This window comes from Palaemon carinicauda, chromosome 18 (genome assembly GCF_036898095.1).
Source record: "Palaemon carinicauda isolate YSFRI2023 chromosome 18, ASM3689809v2, whole genome shotgun sequence".
NCBI classification, from domain to species: domain Eukaryota; kingdom Metazoa; phylum Arthropoda; class Malacostraca; order Decapoda; family Palaemonidae; genus Palaemon; species Palaemon carinicauda.
In genome coordinates this window covers 64,545,705-64,570,831 of record NC_090742.1, presented here as the reverse complement: position 1 = coordinate 64,570,831, position 25,127 = coordinate 64,545,705, and the positions used below count along the sequence as shown (strand labels likewise).

The following is a 25,127-nucleotide window of genomic DNA, read 5'->3' as shown; positions in this document are numbered from 1 at the left end:
AAGTTGAACTAACGTTTTGTTTTGTCTCTGCAGTTGTTGACGTTCAGAACGTTCAACTTGCACTCTATCGTTACGATAGAGAAAGAATTTTCACGGTTTCACATTGCAGTAAGAGTAACCGTGTCTAGCGTTTTGTTCATTCTTTCTTAACTTAATGGTTTTAATCCTAATAAAGGAACTTTTTATTTTGGGAAATATTTCAGTTTTTTCCTTTAACAATAATATGTTTTAACGATATATATGATTGGGCTCTTCTCTCAGGTTCTAAGTCAAGAGAGAGAGAGAGAGAGAGAGAGAGAGAGAGAGAGAGAGAGAGAGAGAGAGAGAGAGAGAGAGAGAGATAGAGACGGAGGGAGAAAGAGGAGGATAAACGTTTCATTCAAGCCTGCCAGGCGTACGAGTAACGTTGTTATCGTTTTTGCTCTTCTCCCTAGTCTCTTTAGGGGAAGAAAGTAAACGTTTCTAGAGTGATCTAGTGTTTAGTCTCTTTCCAGCCACTGAATTATTTATCTTTCATTAGATTTTTCTGTTACATTGTAATTCTGTTTTCGCAATTACTAACTTTTGAGAAAGGATAGAATTGCGTGTTTCAGGTACAAACCACTTAAAGTTTCGAGTTCAGTGAATAAGTGCAAACAGAAAATCAAAGTGATAAGTGATTAGCGCAAAGTGTCAGTGTTGTGCGTGAGGGTACTTCTGTGCGCGCCAGTCGTTCTCCCAGTCCGGGACCTCTTGCAAGCTCCCAAGCCCAGGGGAGAAGCAATGTCGAAGGACAAAAGGGTTCAGCAGGCCTTGATCGGCGCACAGAAGTATCCTCGGTGGTTGTGGGCGTGTCTTACCGAGACCGTCACTCCCACCCGCAGACGATTGAGCCCTTATTTTGCTCGTCTGCAGAAGAAATTTAGGGGAGAAAACGCTGGTCTCAGGTCTCAAGACCTCTTAAACATAAAGTCCAGACCTATGCCAGACCTACGAAGTTAGAGTTCAACAACCCGGATGCAGTCATTGGGTTAGCTCTGACTCTCCTCAGTCATCAGTTGAATGCACTCCGCCTAAGAGGAGTAAGGTTCTGCCGCAACAGATCTCTGCTGTTAAGGCTTTACCTCAGCAGACCTTAGTGTCTGCCGACCCCAAGTTGACTCTACTGCAGTCCATGCAGTCACAACTTTCGGTCTTGATGCGTGAGTGTCGGGCTGAGAGTGTTGCGCCTCCGCCTCCGCCTACACTCCCTCCGCCTGCGCTCGCTCCGCCTGATCGCAGTACCACCTGCCAGGCGTACGATGTTGAGCCACGTTCTGAGTTGGCTGTTCCCAGTGGTGCTCAGCCTCCGCCTTCTTTAAGGCAACCTTTACAATGGGTTCAGGAGGATTATACCTCTCTTCCTCCGCCTCCACTTGCTGCTCCACCAGTGATGCAACACTCGGTTGAGGTACAACAACCTCTCCCGTCCTTGAGTCAGTCTCCTCAGCTCTCGCTGCAGCGAGCTCAACCCTCCACAAGGCAAGCACCACTACACCTTAGCCTTGCGCCTCAGGAGCCTCAGCTTGCGAGACATTTACCTTGTTTTGCGCAGCCTCTACCTCATCGCGCTCCGCTCACACCACTGGAACAGGAACTTGCTACTCCGCTTCCGCCAACCGCTCAGCAAGCGCAACCCTTGGGTTCAGCCACTCATGCCAGGAGTCAGCCTCCTCCACCCATGCGCCTACCTTCTGCTACTTCCTTTGATCAGCCTTTGCAGACTGAGCCTCAGGTGTTCCCTCAACAGAGTCTTGAAGAGGAAACCACAACTATTGTTGTTCCAGCTCGTTCTGACTCTGCTGTTCAGCATACCTTACCTCCATTTTCAAACCTTATGATAATGGAGGTTATTTGTATTACTTATAAAAATATATTTGTATTCCTTGCAATATATTTTTAACAATATCGCAGAATATGGCAAAAAATATGAATCATGAGTTATGAATGTAAGGTAAATATTATGTTGATATTTAAACCCCATGCAAGCATGCATAAAGCACTCTAGCACTGGTCATGGAATTTCTGAGAAATGTTAAACGCCATGCACACGCTCTGCTTACCTTACAGCATGCTCTACATACAGCATGCTCTGCTTACAGCATGCTCTGCATACTACATGCTCTGCATACAGCATGCTCTGCATTCAGCATGCTCTGCATACAACATGCTCTACATACAGCATGCTCTGCATACAGCATGCTCTGCATACAACATGCTCTGCATACAGCATGCTCTGCATTCAGCATGCTCTGCATACAACATGCTCTGCATACAGCATGCTCTGCATTCAGCATGCTCTGCATACAACATGCTCTACATTCAGCATGCTCTGCATACAGCATACTCTGCATACAACATGCTCTGCATACCTTACCGCATGCTTCTCAGTCACACATCTTTGGTTGTTGCCAACTCACTAGACTGTCAAGCAGTTTCATAACGTTGCCTTCTAGTCTGCTGCTTTTGCACCAGTGAACCCTCACTGAGAGAACTTAGCTTTTCTAGGATTTGGTCCCTGTAGATGAGAAAGTTCTTTTCTCCCTCCTTCTGATATTCCCTTGAGGACTCTGTCATTTGGAGGGAGCCTTTAGCTGCATAGCCTCCTATGGACTTTTATTTAAGCGTAACATGCTTCCAGGGAAGGTAATGGTTCCACTTCAGTCGCTAATCCCGTCTGTTACCACACCTGCTCCCATAGACCTTGAGCTGTGTTGCAAGACATGCAGTCCAAGCTTAGTCCTTGTTAGAGGATTTTTTGTTTACGGAGTCAATGTGTCACGGGGAAGACGTTCAACAACCAACAGAAGTGACTTGTTGTGACGCAGTGCGGCAACCTCAGCAACCCGATAAGGAGTTGTCTGTACGACCCAGACAGTCTAGACAGATTCGGGTTGTCACTGTACTTCCTCGCTTGCCCATGATTGACAGTTCACAGACTGTGCAGCAGTACCATGATCTTGTGTCCGGCTCCGTCAGACGACTGGCTTTTAAGAGCTCCCACAAGTCGTCGCTGTCTGGAGATTTTCAAATGGACTATGGATCTGACCAAGGAACTGGGCCTCCTGGTCAATTTTGAGAAGTCTCAGCTCGTTCCATCCCAGACCATTGTCTCCTTGGGTATGGATCTTCAGAGTCGAGCTTTTCGGACTTTTCCGTCGGCCCCAAGGATCTTCCAAGCCCTAGAATGCATCCAGAGCATGCTGAGAAGGAACCGATGCTCAGTCAGGTAGTGGATGAGTCTAACAGGGACACTTTCATCGCTGGCCCTGTTCATCGTGTTAGGGAGACTCCACCTCCCCCCCTTCAGTATCATCTAGCTGCTCACTGGATAAAGGACATGACGCTAGAGACGGTCTCAGTTCCTGTTTCCGAAGAGAGGAGGTCTTCTCTCGCGTGGTGTAAGAACAGCTTTCTTCTCAAGGAAGTCTACCTTTGGCTGTTCAGAAACACGACCGCCGTCTCCTCTCGGACGCATCAGACACGGGCTGGGGTGCGACTTTGGACGGACAAGAATGCTCGGGAAAATGGAATCAGGAGCAAAGGACACTTCACATCAATTGCAAGGAGTTGTTGGCGGTTATTCTGGCCTTGATAAACTTCAAGTCCCTCCAGCTTAACAAAGTGGTGGAGGTGGACTCTGACAACACCACAGCCCTGGCTTACATCTTCAAGCAGGGAGGGACTCTTTCGTGGAAGTTGTTCTAGATCGCAAGGGACCTACTCATCTGGTCTAAAGATCGAAAGCTAACTGGTAACGAGGTTCATTCAGGGCGGTATGAATGTCATGGCAGATCACCTCAGACAGAAGGGTCAGGTCATCCCCACAGAGTGGACCCTTCTCAAGAATGTTTGCAACAGACTTTGGGCCCTGTGGGGTCAGCCAACCATAGATCTGTTCACTACCTCGATAACCTAGAGACTCCTGTTGTATTGTTCTCCGATTCCAGACCCAGCAGCAGTTCACGTGGATGCTTTTCTGCTGGATTGGTTCCATCTCGACCTGTATGCATTCCCGCCGTTCAAGATTGTCAACAGGGTACTTCAGAAGTTCTCCTCTCACAAAGGGACACGGCTGACGTTGGTTGGCTCCGCTCTGGTCCGCGAGAGAATGGTTCTTAGAGGTACTGCAATGGCTGGTCGACATTCCCAGGACTCTTCCTCTAGGAGTGAACCTTCTAAGTCTACCTCACGTAAAGAAGGTACACCCAATCCTCCACGCTCTTCGTCTGACTGCCTTCAGACTTTCGAAAGACTCTCAAGAGCTAGGGGCTTTTCGAAGGAGGCAGCCAGAGCGATTGCCAAAGCAAGGAGAACATCCACTCTCAGAATCTATCAGTCTCAAGGGGAAGTCTTCCGTAGCTGGTACAAGACCAATGCAGTTTCCTCAACCAGTACCACTGTAACCCAGATTGCTGACTTCCTGTTATATCTAAGGAAAGTAAGATCCCTTTCAGCTCCTACGATCAAGGGTTACAGAAGTATGTTGGCAGCGGTTTTCCGCCACAGAGGCTTGGATCTTTCCACCAACAAAGATCTACAGGACCTCCCTAGGTCTTTTGAGACCTCAAAGGAACGTCGGTTGTCCACTCCAGGCTGGAATCTAGACGTGGTCCTAAGGTTCCTTATGTCATCAAGATTTGAACCTCTCCAATCAGCCTCTTTTTAGGACCTCACATTAAAAACTCTTTTCCTCGTGTGCTTGACAACAGCTAAAAGAGTAAGTGAGATCCACGCCTTCAGCAGGATCATTGTTTTCACATCTGAAACGGCTACATGTTCCTTGCAGCTCGGTTTTTGCTAAACGAGCTTCCTTCACGTCCTTGGCCTAAGTCGTTCGAGATCCCAAGCCTGTCCAACTTGGTGGGGAATGATCTGAAGAGAGTACTTTGCCCAGTTAGAGCTCTTAGGTACTATCTAAAAAGGTCTTAACCTTTACAAGGACAATCAGAAGCCTTATAGTGTGCTATCAAGAAACCTTCTTTTCCAAGTTCTAAGAACTCAGTTTCTTACTATTCAGGCTTCTGATTAGAGAAACACATTCTCATCTGAAGGAAGAAGACCTTGCTTTGCTGAAGGTAAGGACACATGAAGTGGGAGCTGTGGCTACTTCAGTGGCCTTCAAACAGAACCATTCTCTGCAGAGTGTTATGGATGCAACCTATTGGAGAAGCAAGTCAGTGTTCGCATCATTCTATCTCAAAGATGTCCAGTCTCTTTACGAGTACTGCTACACCCTGGGACCATTCGTGGCAACGAATGCAGTAGTAGGCGAGGGCTCAGCCACTACATTCCCATAATCCCATAACCTTTTAACCTTTCTCTTGAATACTTTTTATGGGTTGTACGGTCGGCTAAGAAGCCTTCCACATCCTTGTTGATTTGGCGGGTGGTCAATTCTTTCTTGAGAAGCGCCGAGGTTAAAGGTTGTGATGAGGTCCTTTAGTATGGGTTGCAGCCCTGTATACTTTAGCACCTTTGAGTTGATTCAGCCTCCCAAGAGGAACGCTGCGCTCAGTAAGGAAGACGATCTTATTAAAGGCAGAGTAACGGTTCAAGTCGACTTCCTTACCAGGTACTTATTATTTCATTGTTATTGTGGATAACTGATTATATGAAATACGGGATACTTAGCTATCCTTTAGTCTTGTACACTGGTTTTTTCACCCACCCCCCTGGGTGTGAATCAGCTACATGATTATCGGGTAAGTTTAATATTGAAAAATGTTATTTTTATTAGTAAAATAAATTTTTGAATATACTTACCCGATAATCATGATTTAATCGACCCTCCCTTCCTCCCCATAGAGAACCAGTGGACCGAGGAATAATTGAGGAGGTGTCAACAAGAAGTACTTGAGTACCTGGCCACAGGTGGCGCTGGTAAGTACACCCCCTTCTAGTATTGTGATAGCTGGCGTATCCCTCCATAGAATTCTGTCGGGCAACGGAGTTGACAGCTACATGATTATCGGGTAAGTATATTCAAAAATTTATTTTACTAATAAAAATAACATTTTCCCTTTTTCCCTCGGCTATATTGGCCTCCAGATCTAGTGTTTGGTTTGAGACGGGAGAAGTTCTCAGCTTGGGAGTTCCTACCTCTGCCCAAGGAGATTTTTTGAGTCTAGTAGATACTCTGCGTCGGATGGCCATAAGAAGGACCAAATTCTCTGGTCAATGTCAGAGCTTGATCATCCTCTTAAAGGCGTCTTCAAAGCTTTCGAATTATTCTTTTTCCTTGACTGGACTCTGGGAGCCTTGGGGAAGAAGGTTTCTGCCTTGAGGATGTGGACACTGATAGTCTCAGCCTCATTATGTCAAGCATGGATAAAGCCTTAAAGAACGGTTCCAATGAATTAGCAGCCCTTTTCTCAGCGGGGGTCTTTAAGGAAAGAGGTCAAATCTGTTCTTTTCTGTCCATTGGGGTTACACCCATTCAGAAGCCATAATTGAGGTATGCAACCCCCCTTTTTTCTTCCTCTCTTCTTCCTCAAGAGTTGGTCAAAGAGGTCTCTTTCACTTTAGCCCTAAAGGTCACACAGGATTTAGTGTCTAAATCACCAAGAAAGGTTCTGCATACTTTTTGTCTCTAAACCGCTCAGACAACAGTAGGAGCCAGACTAAATAACTTCTGGCGAGCCTGAAGGGATGCGAATTCTTTTTGCTAGTGAAACCTCCTTTAGTAGTAACTCCAATAGTGCCCAGACAAGGCTGGTGTCAAGTTTCCAGACCTCTGAAAAGGAAGATGGTCACAGTCAATCAGCGTCCTATCATGGCACCGCAAGCTACTGGTTGTAGGCTTTGGAGCAGTCCTGAGTGTTTTCATCCTACCGAAGAAAGCCCTCTTGCCAAGCGTCCTTTAAGGATGTCAGCAACTGTCAAGAAATGTCCAACTCACCAAGTTTCAGGACAGATGTCTGAGCCAGGCTTGACCTCGGTTCATGCTCCTCCTCCACCATCAGTCTGGTTATTGTCCTCTTGACGCTCTGCGCGCTCTTTAAACGGCGTAGAAAGCGAGCTTGTAGTAGATGTGACGTCTCCTGTACCACAACAAGTGGACTCTAATTTTAATATGCTGCAAGATATAGAACAGAAACTCTCTTCGTTCGTGTAAGTTTAACAGCCTGCGGACAACAAGAGAGTAGCAGGCCTGGACCTTGAGCGTCAGGAAGCTTCACACCTGGACGCCAAGCGTCGTAAGGCTTCTAGTCGAGAGGTTCTTGACGACGAACGTCTTTACAACTCCATTGTTAAATGGCGTGTTTCAGCCGCTTTAACCAAAGGAGTCAAGCAGCCAGACGTGATGTCGAACGTCCAGCTAACATGACGTCGAGCGTCCTGCTTTAACGTGACTTTGAGCGTCCAGCAGGACGTGACGTTGAGCGTCCTGCAAGACGTGACGTCGAGCGTCCTGCAAGACGTGACGTTGAGCGTCCTGCAAGACGTGACGTCGAGCGTCCTGCAAGACGTGACGTCGAGTGTCCTGCAAGACGTGACGTTGAGCGTCCTGCAAGACGTGACGTCGAGCGTCCTGCAAGACGTGACGTTGAGCGTCCTGCAAGACGTGACGTCGAGCGTCCTGCAAGACGTGACGTCGAGTGTCCTGCAAGACGTGACGTTGAGCGTCCTGCAAGACGTGACGTCGAGCGTCAAGCGGGACGTGACGTCGAGCGTCAAGCGGGACGTGACGTCGAGCGTCAAGCGGGACGCGACGTTGAGCATCAAGCAGAACGCGACGTCAAGCGTCGAACGGCTCGTGACATGGACGTGTATGCATTCCATCGTTAAAAATTCATTACAAAGTAATGCAAAAAGTTTGGGTCACACGAAGGGACCAGATTGACTCTAGTGGCCCACTTCACAGAGGTTCTGGAATGGATGGTAAACACTCCAAGAAGCTTTTCATTAAGAGTAGTTCTACTAAAACAACCCCACTGGAAAGATACCATCAACAATCTCCAAGCTCTTCATCTAACTGTCTTCAGATTATCGGAAAATTCACAGGAGCTAGAGGTTTTTTCGAAGGAAGCAGCTAGGGCTATTGCAAGAGCAAGAAGGACGTGTACCGTCTAGGTTTACCAATCCAAGTGGGAATTTTTTAGAGAGTGGTGCAGAGTCAACTCTGTTTCCTCATCCAGTACCTCTATATCTTAGATTGCTAACTTCCTGTTATATCTTCGAAGGAAACGTAATTTGTTCATCCTCTACCATCAAGGGATACTAGAGTATGTTAGCAACCGTATTCAGGCCAACACTTAGACCTTTCTAATGTTAAATACCTACAGGAACTTCTGAAATCGTTTGAAACATCAAAGAAATAGTTCCAGGATTCACCAGCTTGGAATCTGGATTTAGTCCTGAAGTTCGTTAAGAATGACAGGTTTGAGCCCTTGCATTCAGCTTCATTTAAGGACCTCACGATGAAGACTCTATTTTTGGTCAGTCTGGTGACAGCTAAGAGTCAGTGGGATTCATGCTTTTAGTTAAAACTTTGGTTTTCTCAAGATACAAAGCTATTGGCTCATTGCAGTTAGGCTTTCTTGCCAAGAATAAACGCTCTTCTCAACCTTGGCCCATGGCTTTTGAGTTTCCGCACCTTTCGGATGTGGTTGGCGAGGAGTTGGAGAAGGGTCCTGTGTCCAGTAAGAGCCCTAAAGTTCTTCCTGGACTGAACGGAAAAGTTGCGAGGCAAGACAGAAGCTCTTTGGTGCTCGGTCTAGAAGCCCTCGTTACAGAGGTTGAAAAATGCACTTCATTCTTCATCAGGCTCTTAATAAGAGAAACTCATGCACGTTGCAGTGAGTCAGACGCATGAAGTTAGAACTGTAGCAACTTTGGTGGCCTTCAGGCAGAATAAATCGTTGCAGAGTATTATGGACACAACCTTTTGGAGGAGTAAATCTGTGTTCACTTCACATTATTTAAAACGTGTCCAGACTCTGTATGAGGACTGCTTCACTCTGGGACCATTCGTAGCAATGAGTGCAGTAGTGGGGGAAGGATCCACCACTACATTCCAATAATTCTAATACCCTTTTCTTCTCTTGGAACTTTTGTGTTTTTATGGTTGTTCGTGGAGATTGCGATAGTCTTCCACAATCATTGACTTTAGTCAGGTGGTCATTTTGTTCCTTGAGAGCACCCCGGAACAAGGGTATTAGAGGAGGTCCTGTCACAGAGGTTTTTAGACCGGTTTGACAGCTCCTAGAGGTCTTCAGCCCCCCTGGGTGGATCGCTGGATCTCATAAGGAAAGTGGTCATAATAAAGAATTCATTGAAGTCAGCTTCCTTATCAGGTACGAACCCTTAAGCTTGTTTATTAACTCTTAAGTAAAATTCCAATAATGTTGGCTGTCTCTAACCCTCCACCAAAGGTGTTAATCAGCTATATACATAACTACCGGGTAAGTCTTATGTTTAAAAATGATATTTTCATTATAAAATAAAATTTTGAACATACCCGGTAGTTATATATAATTAAATTCCCACCCTCCTCCCCTCTAGAAACTAGAGGCATGGAAGATCTGAGCAATCATGGAATGGTTCCAGGTACCTCACTAGGGGCGCACAGGTGGTACACCTGGCTACCCAATCTGCGATTGCCACGAGTTTTGAAATTTCTGCCGGACGTCAGGGACGTATAGCTATATATATAACTACCGTCTTAGTATGTTCAAAAATTTATTTTATAATGAAAATATAATTTTTCTGTTTATGTACCAGGGCATTGTGTCTTACCCAACCTTCCACAAATGACAGTTTATCACAGTGGCATGTCTCCTTTACCTGCCACTGGTGGTTTTGCATTTCATGGCATTGAGTCTTACCTAACCTTTCACAAATGACAGTTTATCACAATGCCCTGTCTCCATAACCTGTATATGTGATTTTATATCTCTTACGTAACCTTTCACAAATGACAGTTTATCAGTGCCCTGTCTGCATAATCTGTTGTCTAGGTGGAATTGCATCCTAGGTCATTATGTTTTATCTAACCTTTTATATGTGACAGTAAATCATAATTCTCTGTCTTCATAACCTGTCGGATATGATTTTGTATCCCAAAGCATTGTGTCTTACCTAACCTTTCGTAAGTGACAGGTTATCTCAGTGTCATACCTCTGTTACCTATTACTGATAGTTATGCATCCCAGGGGAGTGTATCTTGTGTAATCATTCACTTGTGGCTGTTTATCACAAAGCTCTGTCTCCAATAACCAATTATATTATGCTTGTTCCTACACCTAATACAAACTATTGACATTTAATAAGAGTATGGCATCAACTCTTAAACTTTTAACAAGGTAAACAATGGTTTACTGTAGAGTTTAAAGTAGGTCCTTCCCTCCTGATAGGTAGAGTAAACCTCATTTAGACTTCAGCTGTAGCTCTGTACACGAACATCATGGCATCCTTATTCTTGTGATCCTTTTTTTTTTGGATAGCTACCTCAAGGGTAGACATGCAGCTTTACCCAGGTAAAGCCTGAGAAAGCTGGAGGTATATCCCCATCAACTCCTCTTTTTACAAGGGGCATGTCTGTTTGTAGGCATTCCCTCAAGAGGGGTGTTACCCTTGCAGAGGGTAGAGTTTACAAAGAAGTAGTATTCTAACATACCCTCATCAGCATCTAACTTGGCAACACTCAAGCTGATGATGATTAAATTCTGTAGCGCCTTTTCCCTTTTCAGGAACTAAGCTTACTGTGTCACCATCAGGTTCCTCCGTGGCTGGGTCCTCCATGGGAATTTTAATGAAGTCAGTCTCTGCCTTGTCCTCCGGAAGTGTTTTAAATGGTGGTTTCGGTAATCCTGGACAAACACAAGCTGGAAGTTGTGTAAGATGGGTTTCCTGTCTTCTACACTCAACTTGACTTCAAGACTGTATTCCTGCTTACGCTAGCCTCGACCAAGAGAATTGGAGAATTTATACGGCATCTCGTATGCTGTTGGAAGGTTTCTTTTTCTTTCTTTCCACAGTTCATGGCAAAAACTCAGAAGCCGTAGATCCCAGATCCTAGGTTCGAGACCTTCTCAGTTACCTCTCAAAGAAGTGACTAGCAATCAAGATAATCTGCTACTTTGTCCTGTGAGGGCGTCAAGATACTACCTCAAAAGAACTGAGTGCTTCAGACATGAGCAACAGTCTTTTTCTTAGCTCTGGAATGGTTGAGACACTGATTTCCAAGGACACAATTCCTCCTGGCTTTGGAAAACCATCAGGCATGCCTTGGGCCTTTAGGATTCTCGAGTTTGAAGGCGCACAATGTCAAGAGTATCTATCCGTGGCATAGGCCATGAAGGCAGGAGTCTGGAAATTAGACTAACTTCACTGACCATTACCTTCAGAGACATATGCACAGGTCCCTGGATACCTTCCTGCTGGAACCAGTGGTAGCCGCTCTTCTCTTGTAATTTCCTTAATTCCTTTCCCCTTTGGGCTATTTTCCCTGTTGGAGCCCTTGGGCTTATAGCATTCTGCTTTTCCAACCAGGTTTTTAGCTTATCAAGTAATAATAATAATGAACCCAGCTCCCTAGCAGGGCAAGTGGCATTATGTTAATATAGCAATTGCAATTAAAGTCTTGATTGAAAGCTAGGAATGTCTGGAAGTTTTGTTTCTTCTTTCATTCTCTTGGGGTAAAGCAGTCGTGCCATTATGTGTTGAACCAGATGCTAAAAGCAGTTAAGCTATCCAATCAAGTGACTACATTACTTATAATTGGTACTGCATTAAAATATTTCTCAATCCTCCAAGCAATAGGAACGATGGACCTGTCTTATATACATTCATTAATTATATAATGTCTATACACTGGACAGAAATCCTATGGATAGTAGGTAGTAGGTTGGCCAGGGCACCAGCCATCCGTTGATACTACCGCTAGAGTTATTGGGTCCTTTGTCTGGCCAGGGTAGTACGTTGGATCCTTCCCTCTTGTTACGGCTCATTTTCCCTTTGCCTACACAATATACATGATGCTCCTTTACACTTCCGAGGTGATACATGAACATCAACTGAACTGTAGCATTTCAAACCCTCCTAGCAGCAAGTCTTAAAACTACTCTAGAATAGTGTACCTACTGATTTGCAATACAGTATTATCCTAGATTCATTCTATGCAACATTTCATCTAGTCTGGATTATTGTAATCAATCCAAGCAACATTTCATGAATATTCAATGCAAAATTATGGACTATTCTATACACCATTTTATCCGTGCAGTATTGGTACATTCTGTACAACATTTTGTAAGTACTGTACACTATTTCGTGAATGATTCCTCAATACTCAAGTTCTCAAAGAAACCCACTTAATGTCTAAGCTCAAGTTTTCCACAATAAATTATTGTTACTTCAAAGCAGTTTTAAGAAAGATAGCATCATCTGCTTAAAACACTTTCAGGTTCAACAAAGAGAAAAAATGTGAATACGGTATTGATATTTAAGGACAAGCTGAATTAAAAAATGGTAAAATATTCCTACTTTTTATTATTTGATTCATTATTTGATTCATTATTTGATTCGTCCTCATATAAAACTCTGGTTTTTACTGCTCTGGAGGCTGCGGCACACGGATCTTTAATGAATTCTTGGTCTTTATTGATTGCAACAAACATGTTTATGTCAGCCATCCTGGAATGATAGAATAAGCATAAGCACATAAAAACTAAAAGAATTATTAGTAGGTACTCGGTACGTAACACCTACAGTAGTTGTTTACTTCCAATGGTCAAACAAAAGAAAGTGATTAAAAAATAGGCTTTTCTTTATTTTGCAGGATCTCTTATACTCCCAGATAATTTTGAATTAACTTGATTATTTTATAAGTAGGTTTTCTTTGACAATTTCACTTTTTTTATACAATATCAGTTTCAATAAATAGTCTACCATGCACTTTTCATTCCCACGGAAGAAAACTCAGCCTGAGAAGTGAACAAGGTTATCAGATCGTAGTTTCAAAATTCTACATAACTTCTGATCCCAGCCTACAATTCTTCAAGAAGATTGTTGCTTCTAATCAACCCCTTGATAGAACACTGAAGATTGCTGCACACACCTAAAACATTGTTCCAAGAAGATTGCTGCATACACCTAAAACATTGTTCCAAGAAGATTGCTGCATACACCTAAAACATTGTTCCAAGAAGATTGCTGCACACACCTAAAACATTGTTCCAAGAAGATTGCTGCACACACCTAAAACATTGTTCCAAGAAGACTGCTGCACACACCTAAAACACTGTTCCAAGAAGATTGCTGCACACACCTAAAACATTGTTCCAAGAAGATTGCTGCACACACCTAAAACATTGTTCCAAGAAGATAGCTGCACACAGCTAAAATGTTGTCCCAAGAAGAGTGTTGCACACAGCTAAAATGTTGTCCCAAGAAGAGTGCTGCACACAGCTAAAATGTTGTCCCAAAAAGAGTGCTACACACAGCTAAAATGTTGTCCCAAAAAGAGTGCTGCACACAGCTAAAACGTTGTTCCAAGAAGATTGCTGCACACAGCTAAAACGTTGTTCCAAGAAGATTGCTGCACACAGCTAAAACGTTGTTCCAAGAAGATTGCTGCACACAGCTAAAACGTTGTTCCAAGAAGATAGCTGCACGCAACTAAAACATATTCTAGATGACTGATGCTACATCTAATCAAGGACTCTTCAGTAAAATTCCTGCTCTTAGATTTCATCTTGAAGGTTACGTCTACCAAAGGAAATTCTTATCAGAATAATGCTCACAGTCAAGATCGATTTGAAGATTACGGCTTCCAAGCCAAGCTGCTTATACAAAATTGCTATTTCTAATCAGGATCTCTTATGCTTCGAGCCAAAACCTCCTCTACAAAATCAGGACCTTTTCTAGAAGATTGATGCTTCCAATCAAGATTTCCAGAATATTACCACTCCTAATCGAGACCATGTCAGGAAGATAATTTCTTCCAATCTAGACTTCTGCTAGAAAACTGCTACCTCCCATCAAGATAGGTTCAAGAATACGGTGCTTCCAACCAAGATCTCTTCTAAAGGATTGTTTCTTCCAATTCAGACCCAATTTCTCAAAAATTACTGCTACCAATCATTATCACATCTCGTTGCCACAAGCCAAGATATCATCTAGAATATTGACTGCTTCCATCTAAAATCTCTTCTAGAAGATTTCTGCTTTCAATAAAGTTACTTTCTATAAGATTACAGCTTCCAAACAAGATCTTGGCTGGAAGATTAATTTCAAGACCTTTTCTAGAAGATTGAAATCACCAACCAAGATCTTTTTTATATGATTACAGCTGCTTCCAGTCCAGACTACTCCTAGAAGATTGGAGCTCCCAGCCATTATCTCTCCTAACCCAGACATCTTCTAGAAGATTGCTGATCCCAACCATGATCTTTTCTAGAAGACTGCTGATCCCAACCATGATCTTTTCTAGAAGACTGATACTACTTTCAACCAAAACTACCACTAGAAGATTGATGTTGCTTGCAGTCTATACCTTTTTAGAAGATAGATACTTCTAATCAGATTGCATCATGAAATTTATGGCTGCTCATAGCCAAGACCTCTTCTTGAAAATTCAGGCCAGACTTTCTCTAGAAGATCGCTGCCTTCAGCTAAAATCTTTTCTACGTGATTAATGCTGCTTCCAATCAAAATCTGCTCAAATGCCTCTCAATCAAGACCATTTCTAGAAGAATGATGATGCTTCTAGCTAAAACTAATTCTAGAAGATTGTGTCCAGCCAAGGCCTCTTCTAGAATATTACTCCTTTCAACCAGGTGCGAGTCAAGAAGAATGCCACTTCCAACCGAAAATTCGTTTAGAAAGTTACTGTCCAATCTAAGACCTCATATGAAGATTAATCCTTGAAGACTGCTGCTTCCAGTCATTCTGTTTCCAGCCAAAAATCTTCTTGAAGTTTGCTGTATCAAATCAAGTAATTTTCTCGAAGATAACTGCTTCCAATCAAGATTTCAGGTAAAATATTGATGCTGCTTCAAGACAAAACTTCATCTAGAAGGCTGCTTCTTGCTCCTTGCATTTAAGATCTCTTGAGAAATTACTGCTTTCAACCAAAACCTCTTGCTGGTACCGCTGAGAAGATTGCTCCTTTTCATTAATACCTTTTCTAGAAGATTGTTCCATAAGATTAATACCTTCCTTGGAGGATCGATACTTCTAGTCAAGAAGATTACTGGTCTCAATGAACGAAATTCCTTCAAGAGGACTGTTGCTTACAATGAAAAACATTGCTCCTTCCAATCAAAATCTCTTAAAGAAGATCAATGCAGCTATCAATCAAAATCTCTTTCAGTAATCACTGCTTTCAATGAATGAGGATCTCTTCAAGAAGACTGGTACTTATAATCAAAAACTCTTCTTGAAGATTACTACTCCCAACATTCCAACTAAGACCCATTGCTTCCAATCAAAATATTTTTAAGATAACAGCTTTTAAACAATTTCTCTTCTAAAAGATTACCGCTTTCATTCAAGATTGAGTCAAAAAGGGAAGAAAATAAAAATCTTTTCAAGACGATAAATGTAGCTCCTATGCAAGATTTCTTCTACAAGATCTAATGCGACATTCAACAAGTCTTTTTTAAGATAACTACTCCTTCCAATCAAGACCACTTCTAGAGGACAGCAAGCAACAATCAAGAAGTCTTCGAGAATACTGAAGCAGTTTCGAGCCCAGACCTCTTCTAGAAAATAGATGCTGCTTCCAGTCAAAGCCTCCTTCCAATCAACATATCAAAGTAGATTACTGCTTACAATCAAGATATCTCTTGATTGGAAAGACCTCCACTAGAACATTGCCGCTCCCAGCCATAATCTCTAATTACATATTGCTGCTTTCAATGAGATCTCTTCAAGAAGATTGTTGTTCACAAGCAAGAACTCTTCAAGATGATTACTTTAACCAACTAGAACCCCTTCTAGAAGATTTATGCTGCTTCTAAATATGTTATTTTTATTAGTAAAATAAATTTTTGAATATACTTACCCGATAATCATGTAGCTGTCAACTCCGTTGCCCGACAGAATTCTATGGAGGGATACGCCAGCTATCACAATACTAGAAGGGGGTGTATTTACCAGCGCCACCTGTGGCCAGGTACTCAAGTACTTCTTGTTGACACCTCCTCAATTATTCCTCGGTCCACTGGTTCTCTATGGGGAGGAAGGGAGGGTCGATTAAATCATGATTATCGGGTAAGTATATTCAAAAATTTATTTTACTAATAAAAATAACATTTTTCAATATTAAACTTACCCGATAATCATGTAGCTGATTCACACCCAGGGGGGTGGGTGAAAAACCAGTGTACAAGACTAAAGGATAGCTAAGTATCCCGTATTTCATATAATCAGTTATCCACAATAACAATGAAATAATAAGTACCTGGTAAGGAAGTCGACTTGAACCGTTACTCTGCCTTTAATAAGATCGTCTTCCTTACTGAGCGCAGCGTTCCTCTTGGGAGGCTGAATCAACTCAAAGGTGCTAAAGTATACAGGGCTGCAACCCATACTAAAGGACCTCATCACAACCTTTAACCTCGGCGCTTCTCAAGAAAGAATTGACCACCCGCCAAATCAACAAGGATGTGGAAGGCTTCTTAGCCGACCGTACAACCCATAAAAAGTATTCAAGAGAAAGGTTAAAAGGTTATGGGATTATGGAAATGTAGTGGCTGAGCCCTCGCCTACTACTGCATTCGTTGCTACGAATGGTCCCAGGGTGTAGCAGTACTCGTAAAGAGACTGGACATCTTTGAGATAGAATGATGCGAACACTGACTTGCTTCTCCAATAGGTTGCATCCATAACACTCTGCAGAGAATGGTTCTGTTTGAAGGCCACTGAAGTAGCCACAGCTCCCACTTCATGTGTCCTTACCTTCAGCAAAGCAAGGTCTTCTTCCTTCAGACGAGAATGTGGTTCTCTAATCAGAAGCCTGAATAGTAAGAAACTGAGTTCTTAGAACTTGGAAAAGAAGGTTTCTTGATAGCACACTATAAGGCTTCTGATTGTCCTTGTAAAGGTTAAGACCTTTTTAGATAGTACCTAAGAGCTCTAACTGGGCAAAGTACTCTTTTCAGATCATTCCCCACCAAGTTGGACAGGCTTGGGATCTCGAACGACTTAGGCCAAGGACGTGAAGGAAGCTCGTTTAGCAAAAACCGAGCTGCAAGGAACATGTAGCCGTTTCAGATGTGAAAACAATGATCCTGCTGAAGGCGTGGATCTCACTTACTCTTTTAGCTGTGTTCAAGCACACGAGGAAAAGAGTTTTTAATGTGAGGTCCTAAAAAGAGGCTGATTGGAGAGGTTCAAATCTTGATGACATAAGGAACCTTAGGACCACGTCTAGATTCCAGCCTGGAGTGGACAACCGACGTTCCTTTGAGGTCTCAAAAGACCTAGGGAGGTCCTGTAGATCTTTGTTGGTGGAAAGATCCAAGCCTCTGTGGCGGAAAACCGCTGCCAACATACTTCTGTAACCCTTGATCGTAGGAGCTGAAAGGGATCTTACTTTCCTTAGATATAACAGGAAGTCAGCAATCTGGGTTACAGTGGTACTGGTTGAGGAAACTGCATTGGTCTTGTACCAGCTACGGAAGACTTCCCCTTGAGACTGATAGATTCTGAGAGTGGATGTTCTCCTTGCTTTGGCAATCGCTCTGGCTGCCTCCTTCGAAAAGCCCCTAGCTCTTGAGAGTCTTTCGAAAGTCTGAAGGCAGTCAGACGAAGAGCGTGGAGGATTGGGTGTACCTTCTTTACGTGAGGTAGACTTAGAAGGTTCACTCCTAGAGGAAGAGTCCTGGGAATGTCGACCAGCCATTGCAGTACCTCTAAGAACCATTCTCTCGCGGACCAGAGCGGAGCCAACCAACGTCAGCCGTGTCCCTTAGTGAGAGGAGAACTTCTGAAGTACTCTGTTGACAATCTTGAACGGCGGGAATGCATACAGGTCGAGATGGAACCAATCCAGCAGAAAAGCATCCACGTGAACTGCTGCTGGGTCTGGAATCGGAGAACAATACAACAGGAGTCTCTAGGTTATCGAGGTAGTGAACAGATCTATGGTTGGCTGACCCCACAGGGCCCAAAGTCTGTTGCAAACATTCTTGAGAAGGGTCCACTCTGTGGGGATGACCTGACCCTTCCGTCTGAGGTGATCTGCCATGACATTCATACCGCCCTGAATGAACCTCGTTACCCGTTAGCTTTCGATCTAAAGACCAGATGAGTAGGTCCCTTGCGATCTAGAACAACTTCCACGAAAGAGTCCCTCCCTGCTTGAAGATGTAAGCCAGGGCTGTGGTGTTGTCAGAGTCCACCTCCACCACTTTGTTAAGCTGGAGGGACTTGAAGTTTATCAAGGCCAGAATAACCGCCAACAACTTCTTGCAAATGATGTGAAGTGTCCTTTGCTCCTGATTCCATGTTCCCGAGCATTCTTGTCCGTCCAAAGTCGCACCCCAGCCCGTGTCTGATGCGTCCGAGAGGAGACGGCGGTCGTGTTTCTGAACAGCCAAAGGTAGCCTTCCTTGAGAAGAAAGCTGTTCTTACACCACGCGAGAGAAGACCTCCTCTCTTCGGAAACAGGAACTGAGACCGTCTCTAGCGTCATGTCCTTTATCCAGTGAGCAGCTAGAAGATACTGAAGGGAGGGGAGGTGGAGTCTCCCTAACACGATGAACAGGGCCAGCGATGAAAGTGTCCCTGTTAGACTCATCCACTACCTGACTGAGCATCGGTTCCTTCTCAGCATGCTCTGGATGCATTCTAGGGCTTGGAAGATCCTTGGGGCCGACGGAAAAGTCCGAAAAGCTCGACTCTGAAGATCCATACCCAAGGAGACAATGGTCTGGGATGGAACGAGCTGAGACTCCTCAAAATTGACCAGGAGGCCCAGTTCCTTGGTCAGATCCATAGTCCATTTGAAAATCTCCAGACAGCGACGACTTGTGGGAGCTCTTAAAAGCCAGTCGTCTGACGGAGCCGGACACAAGATCATGATACTGCTGCACAGTCTGTGAACTGTCAATCATGGGCAAGCGAGGAAGTACAGTGACAACCCGAATCTGTCTAGACTGTCCGGGTCGTACAGACAACTCCTTAACGGGTTGCTGAGGTTGCCGCACTGCGTCACAACAAGTCACTTCTGTTGGTTGTTGAACGTCTTCCCCGTGACACATTGACTCCGTAAACAAAAAATCCTCTAACAAGGACTAAGCTTGGACTGCATGTCATGCAACACAGCTCAAGGTCTATGGGAGCAGGTGTGGTAACAGACGGGATTAGCGACTGAAGTGGAACCATAACCTTCCCTGGAAGCATGTTATGCTTAAATAAAAGTCCATAAGAGGTTATGCAGCTAAAGGCTCCCTCCAAATGACAGAGTCCTCAAGGGAATATCAGAAGGAGGGAGAAAAGAACTTTCTCATCTACAGGGACCTTATCCTAGAAAAGCTAAGTTCTCTGAGTGAGGGTTCACTGGTGCAAAAGCAGCAGACTAGAAGGCAACGTTATGAAACTGCTTGACAGTCTAGTGAGTTGGCAACAACCCAAGATGTGTGACTGAGAAGCATGCGGTAAGGTATGCAGAGCATGATGTATGCAGAGTATGCTGTATGCAGAGCATGCTGTATGTAGAGCATGTTGTATGCAGAGCATGCTGAAAGCAGAGCATGCTGTATGCAGAGCATGTTGTATGCAGAGCATGCTGTATGCTGAGCATGTAGTAAGCAGAGCCTGCTGTAAGGAAAGCAGAGCGTGTGCATGGCGTTTAACATTTCTCAGAAATTCCATGACCAGTGCTAGAGTGCTTTATGCATGCTTGCATGGGGTTTAAAAATCAACATAATGTTTACCTTACATTCATAACTCATGATTCATATTTTTGCCATGGTTTGAAAATGGAGGTAAGGTATGCTGAACAGCAGAGTCAGAACGAGCTGGAACAACAATAGTTGTGGTTTCCTCTTCAAGACTCTGTTGAGGGAACACCTGAGGCTCAGTCTGCAAAGGCTGAATAAAAGACAAGCAGAAGGAAGGCGCATGGGTGGAGGAGGCTGACTCCTAGCATGAGTGGTTGAACCCAAGGGTTGCGCTTGCTGAGCGGTTGGCGGAAGCGGAGTAGCAAGTTCCAGTTCCTGTGGTGTGAGCGGAGCGCGATGAGGAAGAGGCTGCGCAGAACAAGGTAAATGTCTCGCAAGCTGAGGCTCCTGAGGCGCAAGGCTAAGGTGTTGTGGTGCTTGCCTTGTGGAGGGTTGAGCTCGCTGCAGCGAGAGCTGAGGAGACTGACTCATGGACGGGAGAGGTTGTTGTACCTCAACCGAGTGTTGCATCACTGGTGGAGCAGCAAGTAGAGGCGGAGGAAGAGAGGTATAATCCTCCTGATCCCATTGTAAAGGTTGCCTTAAGGAAGGCGGAGGCTGAACACCACTGGGAACAGCAAACTCAGCACGTGGCTCAACATCGTACGCCTGGCAGGTGGTACTGCGATCAGGCGGAGCGAGCGTAGGCGGAGGGAGTGTAGGCGGAGGCGGAGGAGCAACACTCTCAGCCCGACACTCACGCATCAAGTCCGAAAGCTGTGCTTGCATGGACTGTAGTAGAGTCCACAACATCGTACGCCTGGCAGGTGGTACTGCGATCAGGCGGAGCGAGTGTAGGCGGAGGGAGTGTAGGCGGAGGCGGAGGAGCAACACTCTCAGCCCGACACTCACGCATCAAGTCCGAAAGCTGTGCTTGCATGGACTGTAGTAGAGTCCACAACATCGTACGCCTGGCAGGTGGCACTGCGATCAGGCGGAGCGAGCATAGGCGGAGGGAGTGTAGGCGGAGGCGGAGGCAGAGGCGCAACACTCTCAGCCCGACACTCACACATCAAGTCCGAAAGCAGTGCTTGCATGGACTGTAGTAGAGTCCACTTGGGGTCGGCAGAAACTACAGTAGGCTGAGGTAAAGCCTTAACAGTCGAGCTCTGTTGTGGCAGAACCTTACTCCTCTTAGGCGGAGTGCATTCAACTGATGACTGAGGAGAGTCAGAGCTAACCCAATGACTGTGAACTCTAACTTCGTACGTCTGGCATAGGTCTGGACTTTACGTTAAAAAGGTCTTGAGACCTGAGACCAGCGTTTTCTCCCCTAAATTTCTTCTGCAGACGAGCAAAATAAGGGCTCAATCGTCTGCGGGTGGGAGTGACGGTCTCGGTAAGACACGCCCACAACCACCGAGGATACTTCTGTGCGCCGATCAAGGCCTGCTGAACCCTTCTGCCCTTCGACATTGCTTCTCCCCTGGGCTTGGGAGCTTGCAAGAGGTCCCGGACTGGGAGGACGACTGGCGCGCACAAAAGTACCCTCACGCACAACACTGACATACTTTGCGCTAATCACTTATCACTTTGATTTCTGTTTGCACTTATTTCACTGAACTCGAAACTTTAAGTGGTTTGTACCTGAAACACGCAATTCTATCCTTTCTCAAAAGTTAGTAATTGCGAAAACAGAATTACAATGTAACAGAAAAATCTAATGAAAGATAATTCAGTGGCTGGAAAGAGACTAAACACTAGATCACTCTAGAAACGTTTAGTTTCTTCCCCTAAAGAGACTAGGGAGAAGAGCAAAAACGATAACGACGTTACTCGTACGCCTGGCAGGCTTGAATGAAACGTTTATCCTCTTTCTCCCTCCGTCTCCATCTCTCTCTCTCTCTCTCTCTCTTGACTTAGAACCTGAGAGAAGAGCCCAATCATATATATCGTTAAAACATATTATTGTTAAAGGAAAAAACTGAAAAGTTCCTTTATTAGGATCAAAACCATTAAGTTAAGAAAGAATGAACAAAACGCTAGACACGGTTACTCTTACTGCAACGTGAAACCGTGAACATTCTTTCTCTATCGTAACGATAGAGTGCAAGTTGAACGTTCTGAACGTCAACAACTGCAGAGACAAAACAAAACGTTAGTTCAACTTTGAAAACAGTACGAGACTATCAAAGAAATTCTTTCAAACTCTGTGGCGGAAATAGCATAATATGTTAACAGGTAAAACCGAAATGACGGGCTCAATGTTAATTAACTTCGGTACCAAGAAAAGACCGCCTACTATTAGGAAGGTCGAATATAAACAAATATAAAAATTAATTTTAATAAGTTTATAATAAAAGGAAGTTAATCGAAGAGGCCTATAAGAGGCGGAGAGATATAAAATAAATCTATAACTTTTGTTAAGCAAAATTAAGAAAGAGAGTCTATACTCTCTTAGACACCAACACTTCCGTCTAAGGGAAGGGTCGGCCATTGAAAGGTGAACGAGAGTTCATACTCTCTTCGTCACCATAATTAATCAAATTAATTCCAAAAGCTAACTAAGCTAATATAGAAGTTTCCAGTAAAGCGACAGCCGAAATCAAAGAGAAATACTTCACCAAAGTCGTGAAAATACTCCAAGAACATAAGCGTATCCCAGAACGTCTTGCCGGAAGCACGACAGAGGAATAATTGAGGAGGTGTCAACAAGAAGTACTTGAGTACCTGGCCACAGGTGGCGCTGGTAAATACACCCCCTTCTAGTATTGTGATAGCTGGCGTATCCCTCCATAGAATTCTGTCGGGCAACGGAGTTGACAGCTACATGATTATCGGGTAAGTTTAATATTGAAAAAATACTTTTTCTAGAGGATTGCTGCTTCCAGTCTAGATCTTTTCAAATAGATTGGTGCATCCAACAAAGACCTATTCTAGTAGTATGCAGATTGTCGATTCCAATCAAGACCTCTTTTAGATGATTACTATTTTTAGCCAAGATCTTTTAGACATGAGACAAAATACCATCAGAGATGGAATATGAAACAAGAAGCCAAGCACAGCTAACTTAATCAATTTAAAAAATTCAAACAGAGAACTGCTTTGTATAAATGAAAATAAAAGTCCCAGACTAAAGGGTAAATATCAATAAACCAGAATGAAATAATTTAGAAAAATCTCCTTACTCCATAAATAAGACAAGACCATTATAAAGAACGAAGCTCAACCAAAGTCCTCACAAACCCTACAAGAAGTCAAGGTTAAGAACGTGAAAAATAAAAGCGGAAAAGCTGTTTTGAGTTCTCGCCCACCAAAAGGAATTACCGTACTTTACTAATACAGTATGCGGTAATTTTCTGGTACACCAAAATTTTATTTGTTTCCATATTTAATTTCATTGGCCTCATACAAAATGTTTTCATAGGTTGAGACAATCCTATGAGCTTTTTGAAATTATCTCAACTCCTACACTGATAAATGTGTCATGAAATTTCCTTAAAAACTGTACATTTTGAACAAAATCTAAAACAGAAGTTATATATAAAACAAAATTCATCTCGGCAATATGAACAATCATGTCCCAATATTGTAAGAAAAATGTTATTTTCATTAGTAAAATAAATTTTTGAATATACTTACCCGATGATCATGTAGCTGTCAACTCTGTTGCCCGACAGAAATCTACGGTCAGGATACGCCAGCGATCGCTATACAGGTGGGGGTGTACACAACAGCGCCATCTGTGAGCAGGTACTCAAGTACTTCTTGTCAACAAGAACTCAATTTTCTCCTCGGTCCACTGGTTCTCTATGGGGAGGAAGGGTGGGTCCTTAAATTCATGATCATCGGGTAAGTATATTCAAAAATTTATTTTACTAATGAAAATAACATTTTTCAATATTAATCTTACCCGATGATCATGTAGCTGATTCACACCCAGGGTGGTGGGTGGAGACCCGCATACATGTTAACAAAGAAGCTAAGTATCCCGTATTTCATTTTATTAGTTATTCAAAAATAACATAAAATAAATAAGTACAGTGATACCTCGGTACTCGACCATAATCCGTTCGAGATCCGTGTTCGACCTCCGATTTGTTCGAGTACCGAATTTTTTTTTCCCCATAAGAAATAATGGTATATATTCTATTCCGTTCCCAAGCACTCGAACAGGCCCAAAATATTAATAAAACGTGTACCTAAACAACAATAATTATCTAAATGTGTATGAAATTGGTCAGAAAATCCTATAAAACAATTTTAAACCATTTACTGTACTAAAATAAAACAATTTTAAACCATTTTCTGTACTGTAGTGAACATACCTTTGAGCAGCGGTTCGATGGCATACAGGGATGGATGTGGAGAGGATGGAAGGGGGAGGTTACTGCTTGGAAGGAGAGTCCCCTTCCATGATGTGGCGGGGTAGTTCTCCTTCAGGAGTTGTTTCTCTCTCCAATGAAAGGGTGGGCAGATCTATTTCAGGGGTTTCTTCTCTTCTTTGTCTCTTCTTTGGAGGAGAAACAGGCTTTGATGTAGCAGCTTTCTTTTCTTTTGTGAAAAACTGGTCTATTGTTAATTGTTTCTTCCTCCTCTGCAGTATTCTTCGAAAATGATGAATACCTGTTCTATTACGAATACCTGTTCTATTACGAAACTTTTCAAACCAACCCCTGCTCGCTTTAAATGTAAATGAATCACTTTCACTGGTACTCGGACTTTTCTTCACTAATTCTTCATAGATATGCAACGCTTTTTCACAAATGAACGCTTCACTAACACTTTCCCCGGCCAACTGTTTTTCTTTAATAAATATTAAAAGCAACTTTTCCATCTCCTCAATCACTTGTGGCCTTTGCTTAGTTACCGCCGTAACTCCCGTTGCAACATTCGCCTTCTTAATCATTTCTTTATGCTTTAAAAACGTAGAAATGGTCGACTTCGCCATTCCGTATTCTACCGCTAAATCGGACACTCGTACACCATTCTCATATTTCGCTATAATTTCCTTCTTCAACTCGATCGTTGTTCGCACTGTTTTCCTCTTCTCCTTCCCCTTAACACTCATTACTTTCTTGGGACTCATTATGAAAGCTAAAAAAGCAATTAAAAGCACTGAAAATCACTAAATCACAACGAATGCTGATCGCGCGTTGTCTGAGTGACGCTCTCGAGAGAACTGATGCTTCCCGAACAAGCGAGAGTGGCCGAGATGGCGCGATCATCACAAAGCCCATGCGGTCGTCACGTGTTCGGCTGGTCGAGTACCGA

At 43.6% G+C, this 25,127-nt stretch overlaps 1 protein-coding gene across 2 annotated transcripts in view; it reads right to left on the bottom strand.

Moving 5' to 3' along the window:
• Positions 1 to 12,495: 12,495 nt before the first annotated feature.
• The window catches only part of LOC137657097 (ribosome biogenesis protein SLX9 homolog), a 33,856-nt gene continuing 21,224 nt past the window's right edge, over positions 12,496 to 25,127 (bottom strand). For both annotated transcript variants that reach the window (XM_068391461.1, XM_068391462.1), the window contains exon 5: positions 12,496 to 12,657. In XM_068391461.1, coding sequence (XP_068247562.1) covers positions 12,504 to 12,657 — 154 coding nt within the window. In that variant the 3' untranslated portion in view covers positions 12,496 to 12,503. The remainder of the gene's footprint in view (positions 12,658 to 25,127) is intronic.